The 18,407-nt window shown below is 33.3% G+C and overlaps 1 protein-coding gene across 2 annotated transcripts; it reads left to right on the forward strand.

The window, feature by feature from the left end:
* The first annotated feature begins 216 nt into the window (after positions 1–216).
* On the forward strand, positions 217–14,938 carry LOC106079013 (uncharacterized). 2 transcript variants are annotated; one of them, XM_056011321.1, is made up of 7 exons: positions 217–360; positions 3,197–3,336; positions 3,698–3,888; positions 5,932–6,139; positions 10,140–10,415; positions 12,038–12,128; positions 13,175–14,938. In XM_056011321.1, the coding sequence occupies exons 2-6, from the start codon at positions 3,279–3,281 to the stop codon at positions 12,118–12,120; spliced, it is 816 nt and encodes a 271-aa protein (XP_055867296.1). In that variant the 5' UTR covers positions 217–360; positions 3,197–3,278; the 3' UTR covers positions 12,121–12,128; positions 13,175–14,938. The 2 variants fall into 2 exon arrangements, with proteins under 2 accessions (XP_055867296.1, XP_055867297.1); XM_056011322.1 differs by having other exon boundaries at positions 3,701–3,888.
* Positions 14,939–18,407: the final 3,469 nt, after the last annotated feature.

The following is an 18,407-nucleotide window of genomic DNA, read 5'->3' on the forward strand; positions in this document are numbered from 1 at the left end:
GGCGATTCGGCGGAGGGTTACGGATTTTTATCTCGATTTCTTTCAATCTCTTAAACAATCTCCCAATTATTTTTTTTCTAGCATATCAAACATAAGACATTTAAATCCCATTCTGTTTACAATGGCATGATAAAAACACGCGTCAAATGACTGGCATTGATTGAGATCGATAAGCGGAAACCCTTAGCAGACAAAACCAATAGAGATATATCAACACTGTACCCCCAACCTGTTTAAGCTTTATAAGCTACACCCAGTGTGTACCTACCTTGAGTATTGTGTAGTCTAGTTTGAAATGCTTACAAAATAAGTCACATAAGTTTTGTTTACTTTTGAAACAGCTAGTAATAGAGAGGGAAGGTAATGTTGTGTTTAATCTAGTCATAGATCTTTAACATTGATGCTCAGAACACTCATGTAAACTAGTTAAATAATGTAAATTAAGTAATTCTTTACATTTAGACATTTAATTGGTTGTTTTGTGTGTGTGTGTGTGTGTATTATGGTTTGAGGTAGAAAGAGCTGAATTTCTAAATCTTTTTTTTTTTTTTTAACAATGGAAAGTATTAAATTTGTTCTGGCTTAAAATAATAATAAAAAAATCCCTTGAATGGTGTTTGCATAGATATTAAATTGAACATAAATATGAGGAAGCCATACGTATTTCTTCCCGGAAGTAAAGTTCAGTTTAAATATAGCTCCACCTCAATCACAGCTTGAATACTCCAGAGATATTTAATCTTGGGTCTAGTTTGGGGAGGGAGGGGGGGGGGAGGGGGTGTACAGCTTGAAGACAGTTTGGCTGAAGAGACACTGGGAATGTTTTTTTTCTTCGTGTTTAAACTTGATTTGAGGGTAGTGCTAAGTTCTAATTAGTTGAATATTTGTGAGATGTTATTGATTGGAAGTCCTGGCGCATCCAGGGGGGGGGGGGAGTCTGTAGAGGCATGTCCAAGGTCTTAGTACATAATTTGTAAACGAAATCCTTACTTGTGTTGATAATAATACTAATTATTTATATTTTAACCAATGTTTTAGTTTATTTCACCCTCCCATCTAGTATGTTGACCGATTTGGTAAGGGGGGAGGTGCAATTGCTTCGATCACGACCTTATCACCCTGACCCTATCCTCGAGTTAGGGGAGCGGTCCAATTTCTTGTCTAGAATTCATACACTTTTTAACAGATTTAGTTACATATCTGTATGATATAAGCTGCTTATGGATATTTTAACCAATCTTTACATTATGTTGCCCCCCCCCTTTCTGGTATGTTGGCAGATTCAGTTGGGAGGGGGGGGGGATAACATCTACTGCCCTCCCCACCCAAACCCTTTAAGTGGGGAGAGGGGCAGTCCTACTTTTATGCAGGAATCATAGTTTGTGAACGAAATTAGTTGAATATCTATTTAATAACTTTTTAGTTTGTGTCGCTCCTCGTCTGGTATGTTGGCAGATTCGCTGGGGTGTTTTGGGAAGGGGAGGGGGAAGGGGCGAATGTATCAAATGCCCTACCCACCTGTGCCATTTAGATGGGGGTTGCGGTACTATTTGTATGCATAAATCATAGTTTGTGAACAAAATTAGTTGTATATATATATATATATATATATATTATATATATATATATATATATATATATATATATATATATATATATATATATATATATATATATATATATATATATATATATATATATAATGATAATAAGCTACGTACTGATATTCGAACCGATTTTGTAGGCCTATATTATGTCGCACCACACTCTAATCTCAAATGAAATAATAAGTAAATATAAACTGAAAGATTGTGGTCGGTACGAGGTGGGACCATTGGAGGGGCGATAGTCTTTCTCCAGACATAACAAAACTTTTTTTTTTGTATTGTACGGAAGAATTTTTTTACCCAAGCAATGTGCCACTAATATAAAATGTATAATTTATTTATTTAATTTTTATACTGTGTCACTCCACCCCTATTCTCTATTGTCAAATGCAATCATTAGCAATAATTCTAAAATTGAGAAGGACTCTTACATTATATAATCGTTTTCACTCTAGCGCCCCCCACCCTTCCTTTTCTAAAAAATAAAAAGGTGACTATTAAAACAGAATAGTCAAACATAGCGACAGAATCTGTGTCATTGCCCATGAAGTTGTCATAAAGTTCCCCATTCAGACCTTGCGATCTATAGGGCAGATGATGTTATGGTCATTTGTTTCTTTGGCCAACGGTTTACGAGCAGGGTGTCATGCGGCCAACACAACGACCAACCGACTTTACTTTCCCCAACTTAAGCCAGGCACCCATTAGAGTTGGGTAGACTCTAGGGCACCCTAAAAATCCCAAAATTCAAAATCCCAGTCTTCACCGAGATTCGAACCCAGTACCCTAGGTTCGGAAGCCAAGCGCTTAAACACGCAGCGACAGAGACCGCTATTTGCAGAAAGTCCTTGTCAATATTTTGAGCTAACATTTCAAGAAAACGAATAATTGTGCTCAGATGAAGAGAGGGAGAAAAAAAGAAACATTTATGTTGGTAAACATAACAAAATGTAGAACAAACGTTTCCATTCCAAATTGAAAAATCTACTATTATTGTGATAGATATGTCTAACATTTTACACATGCAAACAAACAGATATAGTGAGTGTAAAAGTTTATTTTATTTCTAAACTCGAATCACAATTCTTACTATTAGAAATCAGATGATCTTATATGTATAAATAAATCTCTTGTAGAAAAACAAGCTTAGAAGGCGTAAAAAAAACTTAAACAGACCCCCAGCGGACAATCATGTTCCCTGTTTTTTATATCTCAATAACAGACGTCATAGAGCCATTTTTAAATACTTTTTTTGGAAACAAATTTGCAATTTTTGTTCATTAATAAAAGTGATCAAATAATGTAAGGGTAATGTAGTTTTCTTTTATGTATTGTTAAAGTAGAAACAAGCCCTGCACCTTTTCTCTTCAAATTTAATATTTTAAAATTTACTTTGACCTCAAATAGGTCTCTTGTCCCAATTATATTGATAAATAGAGGACAGTGGCTGGTTGCTATGACCACACCATAATCTTTGTTATCAGATTTTCCTTATGTTTATAATAGGTTGTAAGGAACTCTTTGTAATGTGGTTTACAAAATAGTTTTATTGTAATTTCCAAGTTGTGTCAGTTGATTTAAATTTACAGAATTGATTAGGAGGCCTATACACCTACAGTTAAAGTAACGCACATAAAGGTCACACTCAGCTGCTTATAGATTACCAGTAGGATGTACAAAATGTACATAAAATTATGGGTCACTCAACTTTTCCTCGTATATTATCTGGGTAAGTAAACAAATCAATATATATTTATATATATAGAGAGAGAGAAATAGGGAGAGAGAAAGATAGATAGATAGATAGATAGATAGATAGATAGATAGATAAACAGACAGACAGACAGACAGACAGACAGACAGATAGATAGATAGATAGATAGATAGATAGATAGATTGATAGATAGATAGATAGATAGATAGATAAATAGATAGATAGATAGATAGATAGATAGATAGATAGATCTAGGTAGGCCCTAGTTTAAAAATATCGTCAAACCACATTTTAAAATATTAATTAAATGACTATAATTCATATATCATTTAATGTTTTTCTGACTACAAAAAAATATGTTCCAATATTAAATTAGCAGAATTGTGTAGATGTCAACAAATTGAACTTGTAGAAAACAATCAGCAAGATAGTGTGTCCCAATGTTCTCTTGGTATCATAGAGAGCATAGACACAATAGCTCTGAGGAGTCAAGTCAACTTTCAAAACGCGTCCATTGACTGGGGAAGATATGCACAATTCCAGTTGAAGACAAAATCTAATAGTTATGTAGGTACTTTAGTATATGTTAAATGTTGCTATGATAAAATTAAATACAATGAATTAAAGAAATACTAGGGCCGGCCTTAGACCACTGCTACCTATGCGACCACAGTGGGCCCCGCACGTTCATATGACCCACGCTAATTCTAGGTGTAAATTAATAAATTAAATCATTTTATAACTTATAATAGATTTCGTTGGCCTCGTGATTTACCAGAAGCTTCTGGAGATCTCCGGAAATTGCAAAATATTTGAAAAAGTCCTGGAAATCTCCGGAAATTATTAATTTTGATTTTGTACTTAGTAAAGAATAAATAAAATGCAAAGAGGAATTTTTTTTTGTAATACAAACTCTTAATTATCCGTATCCCTACCCAAAGTTGGCCCCGCGAAATCCCTTTCGAATAGGGCCCCACAATAATTAAGTCCAGCCCTGCTATTTAGTGACGGGTACTTGTTCTCCCCACCCCCTTTTTTCTTGGGGTAACTCAAGTCCGACTTGCAGAATAAAAGAGTGATCTTCCTTTACTTCTCGCTGTCAAAACTGTTGAGCCATGAAGAGAATTATGTATATAGATGTTATGTCTAAAGCTACACACTTTCTCTATAAACTGTCGGGGGGGGGGGGTTGGAGTAGGATTTTTTATCTTCCCCCCCCCCCCGCCAAGCACTATTTCCGTTAGAAAGGTTTTAGATTTTTTGTCAAATTTTTTTTTTTTTACATTTGTATTGCTAAGTTAAGTCATTTCTGTCATACTAACTACTACCTTTACACACAAAAAAAATGTTTACTTTTTTTAAAGAGAAAAAATCTATTTAGTATGCATATAAGTCGGACATAATTTAAAACAACAATTAATAAGTAGTTTTTCATATTATCGCGTGAAGTGCAGAGATGAACTATTAGGATAGGGCACTTAACTAAAGGATTTTTTTTTACGGAAATATTTTTTTCTTGAGGAATAAGAGATTAGCCCTTTACAAAACAATTAGATCAATTATATACTCCTTATAACACATCAGTTAGGCCAGGTTCACATCTAACGTCACCTTCACTTTCACCTATCCTTTGGTCTGCTGGACCGCTGAGGCACCACACAAGATCTGTCAACCTTCTTTCTCCATTCTTCTCTGTCATTAGTCTTTGTTGAATTTCATTCTGATATTCTTTCTGAAAATATTGAAACCTGCTTTTTTACATGCATGAGTGGACCACTTCGGGTGCCGATTTTGAATTTGTGTTTCCACGCCAACTGTCTTTGTAACCTTGTTAAATTATTGTTTTTGTAATAGAAAAAAAAGTTCATAGATTATAAAATATTGAAGTTATTGTAAGACTATTTCCATTGGAGTCTAACGTGTATATTTGTAAAGTTATATTTCAAAACAGTATTGCGTATCACTGAATTAAACTATATTGTTTTAGTCAAACTTACTTTTAATAGGTAGTTTATAATAGCTCATCTGTTTCTACTGTTAAAAGTGAACATTCCGAAAATGTGAAAAAAAAATAAAGTAAATTAATATGTTATTGAAGGCAACTTGATAAAAGTTAGCAGTTTGGTTCTACTCAACGCTAATATTTTGTTTAAATTTACTACTACTATTGTCTTGTCTGAACTGTGGGGGTGCGGCAATGAATAATAATCGGGTTAGAATCTCGGTGAAAACTAGAATTTTGGACGTCGTGATTTCTTAGGACACCCTTGAGTGTAAACAACTAATAGGTACCTGATATTGTTGGGGGAAAGTAAAGGGCGTTAATCTTTGTGCTGACCACAAAACACATTTGTTCACTACAGCTGCCCAATAGATCACTATGTCTAAAAGGGAAACTCTACTATTGTCTAAACCAGAATAAACGCTAGTGCTTAGAATGATAATTCTACATAGCATAATGTAGACACCCACAACACCGAGACGATGAATAGTGATAACTTACTTATACCATTGCTAACCAATTTTAAACAAACACAAAGTAAAAACAGTTTATTTTTGTAATTCCAAATGTTAAAATGTCATCATCACTCAACTTTCACTGTGTTATAGAAATACATGGTGGGCTTAAAAAATGAATGCCAAGGAAAACAACACCACGAGGTATGTTATTGTGAGAGTAGTCACAATGAAGTCTACAACATAGTCTGCCTTTTACCTGCACTTCAAGCATACAGCAATGCTCGATTTCAAGGCAGTTTGACCAGCATTTTGTCACAACACAAAGAAACAGAAACAAGATTACTGCCACAAATTTTTGGTTAGTAACGTAACAATCTGTATTAGAGTCGAAAACCTCACTCACTAATTGTTAATGGAGAAACAGTTGTAGTCTTTTTTTTACGTTCTGACAATTGTACAGTAGTGGCTGTGATTTATAGGACACTAAAGTGTTACGTTACTTTAGAGCACCGAGTTGTCAAGATCTTTGAGCTGGTGGTGTTGTGTGGAGTGCTTAAATAGTGAGAAACGTTACAATATATATATATCTATATTATAAAGTAGAATGTGAGGGGTATGTATGTATGTATGTATGTATGTATGTATGTTACTTATAGACATCAAAACCGCTTGACCAATCTTGATAAAACTAGGCAGGAATGTTCCTTGGGTACCAACTTAGACCTTAGTGAATGTATTGTAGCCCTAAAACAAATGTAAGACCCTCAAAAAAAATAAAGTTGTCCGACTCTATTACAGCTATAGTATTTTATGGATCTAGGCCATGTCTACAATGTTGACATAAGAAAAGATAGAAAGGATTTAGACCTAGATCTAATTTTAAGAAATACACTTTGCGCAGATAGTTTTTTACTTTGACACATGAAAAGACAAAAGAAGATCCATTGATTTCATTATATAATAAAATTAATCTTCAATTTTGTGTTTCAAAAGCATTTTTTACATTAATTAGTTCCTTATATCTGTGATTACAGATTTCCTGACGAACATTCTTTCATTAGACAATACCGTAATGAATCGCGTACTAAAAATTAATTCGTTTAATTGTTTACTTTATAATCCCATCCCTAGATCTAAAACTCTAATCCAACTCTAAGATGATAAAACTTCTCTTCGCACAGATAGTTTTATACTTTAACACATAAACATATTAATTAAAGTCCATTCATTTCATATTTTGATCAAATAAACATTAAAATTTGGTTTTCTAAAGCTACATTCGCTTACGAAAGCTGCGAAGCCGAGTTAAAGGCCTAAATCTATATTCATTCATGAATCGCGTACTAAAAATTATTTCGTTTAATTGTTCACTTTATAATACCATCCCTAGATCTAAAACTCTAATCCAACTCTAAGATGATAAAACTTCTCTTCGCACAGATAGTTTTATACTTTAACACATAAATATATTAATTAAAGTCCATTCATTTCATATTTTGATCAAATAAACATTCAAAATTGGTTTTCTAAAGTTACATTCGTTTACGAAAGCTGCGAAGCCGAGTTGAGATAGGCCTAGATCTATATTCATTCATGAATCGCGTACTAAAAATTATTTCGTTTAATTGTTCACTTTATAATACCATTTATTTAACAAAGCTATCGCTCTTTTCGTTTTTAATAGATAAGAATGTATCGACTTTGGGTAAACCATTTTCGCAAAACTAATTTTATTTTCGTAGCGAAACTGAAATAACGTGAAAGGATCATTAGCTACGTTTAACATACATTTAAATCCAATCCACTAGATTATTCAAAAGCAAATGTTTTAATTTAAATAAAAATGGATTTAAGCCTATTAGCTATTTTGATTTGATAGCATTATTCACACTATTTTTACATTGACACATTCGCTTTACCTATTACATTATTATTTCGTTTAATTGCTTACAAAACACTCTCAGTGACTATATCGAAAGTAATGCGCAAATAAAGACCCGCGGGTCGCGGGTAACATATGTCTAGTATATATATATATATATATATATATATATATATATATATATATATATATATATATATATATGTGTGTGTGTGTGTGTGTGTGTGTTTGTGTGTGTGCGTGTGTGTGTTTTAGGTATTTGGGGCCTGACCTTTTTAGGGGCTCGTGCATTTTGACACTCGACATCATGACATGAGATAGTGGCGTAATCTTCTTCTCTATATTATAAAGTAGAATGTGAGGGGTATGTATGTATGTATGTATGTTACTTATAGACATCAAAACCGCTTGGCCAATCTTGATAAAACTAGGCAGGAATGTTCCTTGGGTACCAACTTAGACCGTAGTGTATGTTTTGTAGCCCTAAAACAAACTTAAGACCCTAAAAAAAAAATAAAGTTGTCCGACTCTATTACAGCTATAGTATTTTATGGATCTAGGCCATGTCTACAATGTTGACATGAGAAAAGATAGAAAGGATTTAGACCTAGATCTAATTTTAAGAAATACACTTTGCGCAGATAGTTTTTTACTTTGACACATGAAAATACAAAAGAAGATCCATTGATTTCATTATATAATAAAATTAACCTTCAATTTTGTGTTTCAAAAGCATTTTTTACATTAATTAGTTCCTTATATCTGTGACTACAGATTTCCTGACGAACATTCTTTCATTAGACAATACCGTAATGAATCGCGTACTAAAAATTAATTCGTTTAATTGTTTACTTTATAATCCCATCCCTAGATCTAAAACTCTAATTCAACTCTAAGATGATAAAACTTCTCTTCGCACAGATAGTTTTATACTTTAACACATAAACATATTAATTAAAGTCCATTCATTTCATATTTTGATCAAATAAACATTCAAATTTGGTTTTCTAAAGCTACATTCGCCTACGAAAGCTGCGAAGCCGAGTTGAGATAGGCCTAGATCTATATTCATTCATGAATCGCGTACTAAACATTATTTCGTTTAATTTTTCACTTTATAATCCCATTCATTTAACAAAGCTATCGCTCTTTTCGTTTTTAATAGATAAGAATGTATCGACTTCGGGTAAACCCATTTTCTCAAAACTAATTTTATTTTCGTAGCGAAAGAGAAATAACGTGAAAGGATCATTAGCTACGTTTAACATACATCTAAATCCAATCCACTAGATTACCCAAAAGCATTTTTTACATAAATTAGTTCCTGATATCTGTGACTACAGATTTCCTGGCGAACATTATTTCATTAGACATTACCTAATGGTTACACATTAACACATCTCTCTACTGAGTCTATTCCTAGGCCTAGGTCTAAAACTCTTATTGAACTCTAAGATGATAAAACTTCTTTTCGCAAAGATAGTTTTATGCTTTAACACATAAACATACTAATTATTGTCCATTCATTTCATATTTTAATCAAATTAACATTCAAATTTGTTTTTCTAAAGCATTTTAATACATTCGTTCGCTGTTCGCTAAAGCTGCGTAGCCGTGTTGAGATAGGCCTATATTCATTCATGAAAAAAGGTCATGCATGCACAGCACAGAATGAACTCTATAAAAGCCAATGTTTAACTCTAGATTAGTGTAGATTTAGATCTACGTCTACCTCAAGATCTACTTTATACTTTATACACATGAACATACAAAATTTAGTCTATTCATCTCAAATTTTAATCAAATATATGTAGGCCTACAAGCAAATGTTTTAATTTGAAAAAAAAAATGGATTCAAGCCTATTAGCTATTTTGATTTGATAGCTTCATTCACACTATTTTTACATTGACACATTCGCTTTACTTATTACATTATTATTTCGTTTAATTGTTTACAAAACACTCTCAGTGACTATATCGAAAGTAATGCGCAAATAAAGACCCGCGGGTCGCGGGTAACATATGTCTAGTATTTAATATAAAACCAAATTTTGGACACTTATTTTGGGTGGGGGGGCATGAAGTGGGTGCCAGGTGAGATTTTCAAATTTAGATCCCATCTCGCCACCCTAGTGTAGATTATATTAAACGAACAAATCCGCGGAGTAGCACACGCCGCTATTTAGTGACAGAAGAACACTTCCTGAAAGACACTTTTGTCCAAATGGGGTGGGTCTGGTCAAGCGACTGTGTGCAAATGCCTGGAGAGTGAAGAAGGCGCGGGTGCTGGCGGGAGGAGGGTTAGAGAGTCGGCGTGCGTGCCTGGTGTCCTGCATGGTTGGGCAACGTAGAGAATATATTAGTCTTAGTCTAAACACATACATACCCTACAACCATAGACAATAGTGTTGTTTATTCTTCCATTTTTATATTAGTTATTATACAGTATTTATTGTAGATTATTGAATTTCTTTAGATTTGTCTAGGTCACACATTATTGTAAACGATAAAATTGTAAGAGACCAGACTTGTCACTTTCACGTGAAAGAAACCGAACCAGCCATTAGAGCGTGCTGTGAGCTCGCCCCATCGCCTTGTAAGGTCTGGCTTTACAACAGAGGTCGTCTACTCGGGGTAGGAGAGGGTTGCATTAACATAACTTTGGACAGCAGTGATGCAGCCTCCAAACAATTTACACTGGAGTATCAGATCTGTGGCGAACGTCGCGCTTGTGCATGCAGTGTAACTCTTGGTAAGTAATTAAGGAATACCTAGGACGCATGGCTTTTAAAATGGGTTAGTACTCAATCATTAATCACATAACATCCATAGTCCCACTAGTTCTAACATTTTGGTCTCAATTATAAAACCTGTTTAGACTTGATAATCTATCGACGATGCTGTTCAGTAGGAGGTGTGCAGTAGGACGTAGGCCTAAATCTTTATCCACGAAGTAAAGTCTAAAACACCTAAGTCTAAGTAAAATTAATTTAATTTATAGTACTTACTAGTCACGTGACATAAAGCAGCTGTTGCATTAAGTTTATTTTTAGGTTGTATTCCTGCAGCGCAAAGCCATTTAGAATAACAAATTAGTAATGCTTTCATCGGTTGAATGTTTGCATCATAAGGTCAAGTCGGTAAGTTCATTCCAGACCATAAAAGGAGCGGTGGAGAAGTTCAGTGGGCGTGAGAGCTGATTGGTTGTTTCCGAATAAGGAAAGACGTAGAAAGTGTCTATTCAAGTGATTCCTAGTTCCAGAATTAATGCTTTGCATTTATTATTGGAGGATCTCAGTTTTTTAAATAAATAGTTTACAATTGTATCTCCTTTATCAGGATATTTTTTGAGCGTTCAGTAATTCGTTTAAAAGGAGAAATCTTTATTAAAAAAAGCCTTGTCTGATCATCGCCGTCTCATCGTAACATCAAGACAACATCACGTCTAGCTCTCATGTAGATATCGTCACATCATTCTATCACTCCATTAGCGACACACAGTACTAGATTATACCATCATATACGCCATGTCTGATGATCTGATCAACACAATCTCATCGTAACATCAAGTCATCATCACATTTAGCACTTATACAGATATCGTCACATCACTGTATCACTCCATTAGCGGCGAACAATCTGTAAAATCTTTCCATCCTGAACTAAAGTCCAAACAATTCGTAGTGTAAGTCCACAAGATTTTATTCTACAATTAAAAATTCTTATTATTGTTAGGTTACTGTCAGGTTCGTTTCTTGGCTCATTAGGGGTTACTTACGAACGATTACTGCAGATCTATAGTAAACACTTATAGATAACAAGTATATTTCTAAAAGAATCCAGAAAAACTTTATCACTCATCAAATCACAAGTTATTTAGATAACACTCAGTAATAGCAAACAAACATTCGTCCTCTCCTACTATTATTACAACTAACACAAACACCAGCCAAGGATACAAGTGAGTACTAACTTCTCTCTCTCTCATACAAGGAAGACTCTCGTTCAAAAACATCTCATGTATACTGTTTACTTCATGCCTGGGGATAGAAACAAAGTAATATAAATCTTTCATACTAAAATATCAACAAAGAAATAACACATTCAATCTTACCATACCTGCCCCTGAGAGTTACTAGATCTAACTACTCACTCGTCACAGAGCTGCCAATAACAAGACAGTAATGTACAAACTACTGGGTAAACTGCTCGCCTAAAATAAATTCAACTTTTAATAATATTTGCATTAATCCGTAATGGCTAAGTGGTTCATACTTGGCTACATTACAACTTATATTATTAGATGGACACTTTACTATAGTGTCTTAGATAGACAGTAGCAATGCATTTACAAAATAAATGTTACATTAACAGATGGAGTGTCGTCTGCAGAACTCTTGGCCAGAGCTTCATTGATCATTGTACTGTTGGGAATGGCGACGTATGGCATAATTTAAAAATTCAGGTAAAAAACTAAAATTGTTTGTAGTTAGCTCCTGTTAGTGCTATAGATTTGTATAGGCAACACAACAGTTACATCATAGTGATTCATGGGTATAGGGTTATAACAGATGTATAAGAAGTAACACCACAGTTACATCATTGTGATTGATGGGTATAGGGTTATAACAGATGTATAAGAAGTAACCTGTCACTGTAAGCATCTTTTCTTGTCCTGTCAAACTCCTGGCCTTCTCGAAAAAAGGCCAAGGCGAGAAACTAACGCCTAAACCAGTAAGCTTCGGACAGGAAGGGGCTCGTTTACCTTGGCTGGAAAAAAGAAAACTTTGAATTCAAACCTCCGCTGCCTTGCGCTATAACCAAAGCTTTAAAATAAAAAGGAACGCAACTTTGAAAAAAAAAAGTTTATTTTTCCCATTTATCTCCCTTACATAGATTGCTATTCGTAATTGATTAATTTAAATTGTTATTGTGTTGAATTAACTGCCCAAAATAAGTAGATTAACTTAAAGAATGTGTAACTGTTAAATATCGTAAGTTTAAAAATACAAACTCTGCAGTGATTAATTCCTATCATTGGCTTGTAATAATTACCATCATTATTCTTGCCGTATTCATTGCAGTAATTATATCAAGTATATATGACAACAAAGTGTTTCAAATGTATTACATTTATAACTTATTCATGGCAATGAAGCTATTTTAAACATTTGATGGTAATGTTATTAGTCACGCTATTATATATTTATAAATGTATACTTTTCATTATGTTCACTGCAGCAACAGAAGGATCATGTCTACTGTAGCAATGTCTTCTAAAAAAAATTGAAATTTATTAGTTCATAAATATTGATTGAGTTAAAATAAAGAACTTGGAATCATTAATTTGACCTCATCCAGAGACAGTTAAACCAATACGTTAGAACGTACTGTTAAAGGGTTAAACATTCAATTAGACTCTTATGTAAAGTGATTTTTGAAAGAGTTTCTGTTTGTTATTTGAAGGAATATAAAAATTGATATTTGTATTTTTGTTCTCTGTTTATAAAGATTTAGGACGTGACATGCCGCCTATTTCTGGATACATTTGATGACCTATGCAACTCAAAAGAATGGATGTGTTTAAAGTTATGACGAAACCCCGCACCAGTCAGTTACATTCAGTATGGGTTGACTAAGAACTTATGGATGTGACTGAGAAAGTCCAGGAAGAGAAGAAACTGATACCAACAAGATAAAGTATGCATACTCAAGGGACACAGCTCTTAGAGAATCAACACATGCTAAGCAGTTTCCAATTTCCAACGTTTTACAACTTCGAGCACCTTCTAAAAATAAAAAGCATTGTGTGACCCCCCTCTCAAAAATTGAATTGTACCACAAAAAATTATGTTTAAATTATTTCCAAAAACACAGCAGTGTTTAATGATATCTATAGTGGTGACATCGTTGACATGTTCACAATATTGATGTAGTATGCTAGTCTTAATATATTTCGTCAGCTCATACGTCTTACTAGCTTATTAAAGCCTTGCATTGGGTATTAGCTATATCTTATTACATCTCTATATATTTTAAACCTAAATCTATATTTAATTAGAGGACGCAGTAGCTGAGTGGTCAAGGGTTCAAATCTCGGTGAAGACTTTGATTTTGAATTTCGGGATTTTTAGGGCACCTCTGAGTCAACCAAAATCTATTGGGTAGCCTACTTAACATTAGTGGGGGAAAGTAAATGTGGTTTGTCGTTGTGCTGGCCACATAACACCCTGCTGGTTAACTATAGGCTAAAGAAATAGATGACCTTAACATTATATGCCCTATAGATCGCAAGGTCTGAAAGAAGAACTTTACTTTTAAATTTAATTAAGAGGATTATACTTTTTAATTAGCACTACTAAACAGTACAACTTTGTTGTTGTTTTTTTGCAATACCTCTGTTCAAGCCAGATCTTCAGGGAACCAGCAGAAACCTGGTCAGCTGATCTAAACAATGGCTCTAACGATTTTTCTAGAAATCTAACAATTAATGTATACCGTTGAAAAAAGACTTACTAACTCATTGGCCATACGTGTGCTAATATTATATGATATTACGTCATTGTTTGTTGTTTATGTTCTGTGCGAAAGCAAAAGGATTTGAAAGAAATAAAAAGAGTCTTCTATGTCTACTTTGATAATCAGATCAAAATCAAAATTTTTTAAAATTATTTTATTATATTTGAAGTTTAATATTTGATGTATTGCCTTTTTTCAATATATTTTTAAAATGTTTATCTTGTTAATCACAAAACTTTGTCATTATTAGTATTCTTGTGACATTCTTTCGTTTAAAAAAGTTTTTCAAAGGAAATAAAACGTACTCACAATTTCGTGTAAGACATATAAACATAATACAATTTAATTCTATATAAATCTATTATATAAAGCAGAATGTTTGGCGTATGTATGTATGTATGTATGTATGTATGTCCCCGTATAGAAATAAAAACCGCTTGACCAATCTTGATAAAACTTGGCAGAAATATTCCTTGGATACCAACTTAGACCGTAGTGTATGTATTGTGGCCCTAAAACAAACTTAAGACCCTCAAAAAAAAAAAAAAGACCAACTCTATTACAACTATAGTATTTTATGGATCTAGGCCATGTTTACAATGTTGACATGAGAAAAGATCGAAAGGATTTAGATCTAGATCTAATTTTAAGAACTACACTTTGCGCATAAAGTTTTTTTTAACTTTGACACATGAAAATACAAAATATAGTCTATTGATTTCATTATTTAATAAAATTAACCTTCAAATTTGTGTTTCAAAAGTATTAGTTAGATTAATTCGTTATTTATATCTGCGAATTTAAGTATCCCGATGCACATTCTTTCATTAGATATTACCTAATGGTAACACATTAACACATCTCTCTACTGAGTCTATTCCTAGGCCTAGGTGTAAAACTCTTATTGAACTCTACAAGCAAATGTTTTAATTTGAAAAAAATGGATTTAAGTAGATTAGCTATTTTGATTTGATGGCTTCATTCATACTATTTTTATATTTACACATTAGCTTTATTTATTACATTATTATTTCGTTTAAATGTTTTTAAAACACTCTCAGTGACAATATCGACAGTAATACGCAAATAAAGACCAGCGGGTCGCGAGTAAAATATAAAATAAAATAAAACCTTTGATTTTGATGTCGAGTCCATCTGCTAATCTTAGTTACTCATAATGTGGTAGATGACAACATAGATTGATAGGTAGATAGATACATAGGTAGATGAATAGATAGATAGATAGATAGATAGATAGATAGATAGATAGATAGATAGATAGATTGATTAATACATATATAGGTAGATAGATAGGTAGATAGATATATAGATAGGTAGATAGATTAGATAGATCGATAGATAGGTAGGTAGATAGATAGGTAGATAGATAGGTAGGTAGATATATAGGTAGATGGATAGGTAGGTAGATAGATAGGTAGATAGATAGGTAGATATATAGGTAGATATATAGATAGATAGATACATATATAATAAATAGATAGATAGATTAGATAGATAGATAGATAGAGAAACAGAGAAAGAGAGAGATGTATAGTAGATATTATAGAAATTAATTATAATAAAAACTGAAACGAGTTAAGATATTTCTTTGCTTTTTAAAAATATTATATAGAACTTGCAAACACCACTGATAGCACCAATACAAAAGAACAGCTTTGTTCATTAATTATGATGTTGCAACATTTATACTCTATCATCTAAACATTATGAAGCACTTTTAATGTTGCTAAAAATACTTTTTTCCCCCTAAAAAAATAGATTTAAAAAATCCCAATTGTAATAAAAATGGATTCTGTAAAGAATCGTTTACTTAACGGAAAGAAATGTCCTTCTACACCACGGGATGAAAATAATGAATGTAAACAAGGCTTATAGATTGAGTGAGTCTAGAAAACTTAAGTGCATCTGCATCTATTTACTGTAGCTCTATGTCTTCGAAAATTGAACTTGTACATTTCTTATTTCCTAACTAGATAAAGAGATAGAATCATTAATTGGACCTCATTCAGAGACAGTTGAACCAATGAGTTTAAACGTAGAGTTTGAAGGGTTAAACATTCTTGTTTATAGATTACAATTCAGTAGCGAAATCTGATGCAGATATGTATGTCTAGAATCCAATTCAAATATGCAGGTGTATTTTTATATAGATAAAAGATACATTTTGCGTTGAAGGTATAAAAATATCAACTTTTAGTGAGTTTTGTGTTTGTGCCATAAGTATTTAATATTCTTATAGAAAACTACACGCACAGGACAAAGCCGTTGAATAGACTCAATATGAAGGATGGCTGCCTGGTCGTGCGGTTTGCGCGCTGGACAGTCATTCGGATTTATCGATGGTCCCGGGTTTAAACCCTCCCACTCCCATCCCCCGTCGTCCTGCGGGAGTTTTGGACTAGGAAGTAAATTATCTTCATCTCTGATGGAACATGGAAAACATTTGACAAAACAAACAATATCAAAAACTCTAAACAATTCACGATCGATATTTCTCAAACTCATTGCATGGTTCCAAGATTCCATCATTAAATGTTATCTTACAGAATCAGAGGAGAGCGAGTCACGTGAATAATTGATGAAAACCAGCTGTATATAGAGGTTGCTAGCTTGAAATATTATTAACATCTAATGAAGGCAGTCTTGGATCAATGTCTGGAGATAGTTATCAACAATAAATGTGTGAATGTTTTGTTCTAGGTCTATTACGTAAATGTAAGTGTTTGCTTCTAGGTCTTTAAAAGAGATACATCTAATTTTAGATAAACTGTATCAATTAGTTAAACCTGTCGTGTAATTAAACATATGATAGGTCTACACTAACGATAATAAATTAATTCGATTAGAATTATTGTACCAATGTTTTAACCCTTTTTGTGTAGCACTATTTCCTGTCTTTAGATTTCAATGCTATGATCCTATCACTTATAGGAACTAGTTAATAAGGGAAGGGAGAACTGATTCAGAACAAAAGTGGGTATCTGGGTTAAGATTCCAATCATTGCTTTTAAATGTATTTAATTCGATCTCGGGGGGGGGGGAGGCTAAACCTTCTCAAGCCAAAACACTTTCTTTCCATTGTTCGATACATTAGCACACATTTATTACCAATAATTAATAAACTAATGTTTTTTTTTGTTTTTTTTTAATTGATTATTATTTTTAGAGGTACAAGAAATAGTAGTACAAAATTTCTACTTGATCCGACATTGGGTATGGGAGAAATGAAAAGGAACACAAAAATGTACAGACAGACAGACAACTCTTAACATACTCACTGAGCCATTCACTTTTGTATGTATCAAGAGTTCTTAGCGGTGTCTAGTACCTTACATTGCTCTCCTTATTAGTGAAAGATGCAAAACTAAAAAAAGGTGTCACAGCTTTCCTATTCTATTTATACTTATAACTCGATAGAATCTACCTTAGGTCTCGATACGTCTAGGTGTCCCTAGTTCAGTTCTAGTTAACGAAATAAAACAATTAAACCACTAGATCAAACACATAAACTTTTAATCAGCTTTACTGCATACCACACACAAGCTGGACTCTGTCTAACAACCAACACACTTCCTGTCATTCGCGCAGATTGTAAAAATAGATTATACATACATACACACATTCATCCGTGACAAAAGGTAATGGTGCTTTATGGGCTATATGGCAAAACAAATAAAATTGTTAAATTGTTAAAATTGATCCATTCGAGCATACTAAATAAAAAGTTAAGGGGTGTCATTCTATTAAAACAAAGTGCCGCATACTGTGGAGGTGGGTAGGTGGAGTCCATGGAGAAAGGAAACAAAGAGTATCTTAAAACATTTCTATATTAAATTGAGAAGCCGAAGAAAAAAGTTTTATACATATAAAATATGTGTTGTGGTCAAGATACTCTCGTGTGTGTATGTGTATGTGTGTGTCTCGAGGGGTAAGAGTCATAAAACTGGCCGTTTTAATTCAAGTCAAAAGTCTTTGTCGGAGAGCATAACTACGAAAAAGGATTAAAAAAAACAATAAACAGGGGGTTTCAGGGAAAAGGAGAGTAAGATGTATATACAGAGAGAAGGAAAGAGATCTGGCCGTTTTAATTCAGTGTAGCAGATACTAGATATAAAGAGCTCAAAATAGTGGGATTGTTGAGGTACGACCCGCTTATTAGAAGTTAAAAAGGAAAGGCAGTTCCTTATTAAATAAGCGATATAGA

This window comes from Biomphalaria glabrata, chromosome 14 (genome assembly GCF_947242115.1).
Source record: "Biomphalaria glabrata chromosome 14, xgBioGlab47.1, whole genome shotgun sequence".
In the NCBI taxonomy this organism is placed as follows: domain Eukaryota; kingdom Metazoa; phylum Mollusca; class Gastropoda; family Planorbidae; genus Biomphalaria; species Biomphalaria glabrata.

Excerpts from the sequence above, each read along its gene's own strand:
- LOC106079013 (XM_056011321.1), top strand. The coding sequence starts at position 3,279 with ATGTACAAAATGTACATAAAATTATGGGTCACTCAACTTTTCCTCGTA. Across the intron at positions 3,337-3,697 it reads TTTCCTCGTATATTATCTGG|CAGAATTGTGTAGATGTCAA; the intron begins GTAAGTAAACAA and ends ATATTAAATTAG. Across the intron at positions 3,889-5,931 it reads AGACAAAATCTAATAGTTAT|AAATACATGGTGGGCTTAAA; the intron begins GTAGGTACTTTA and ends ACTGTGTTATAG.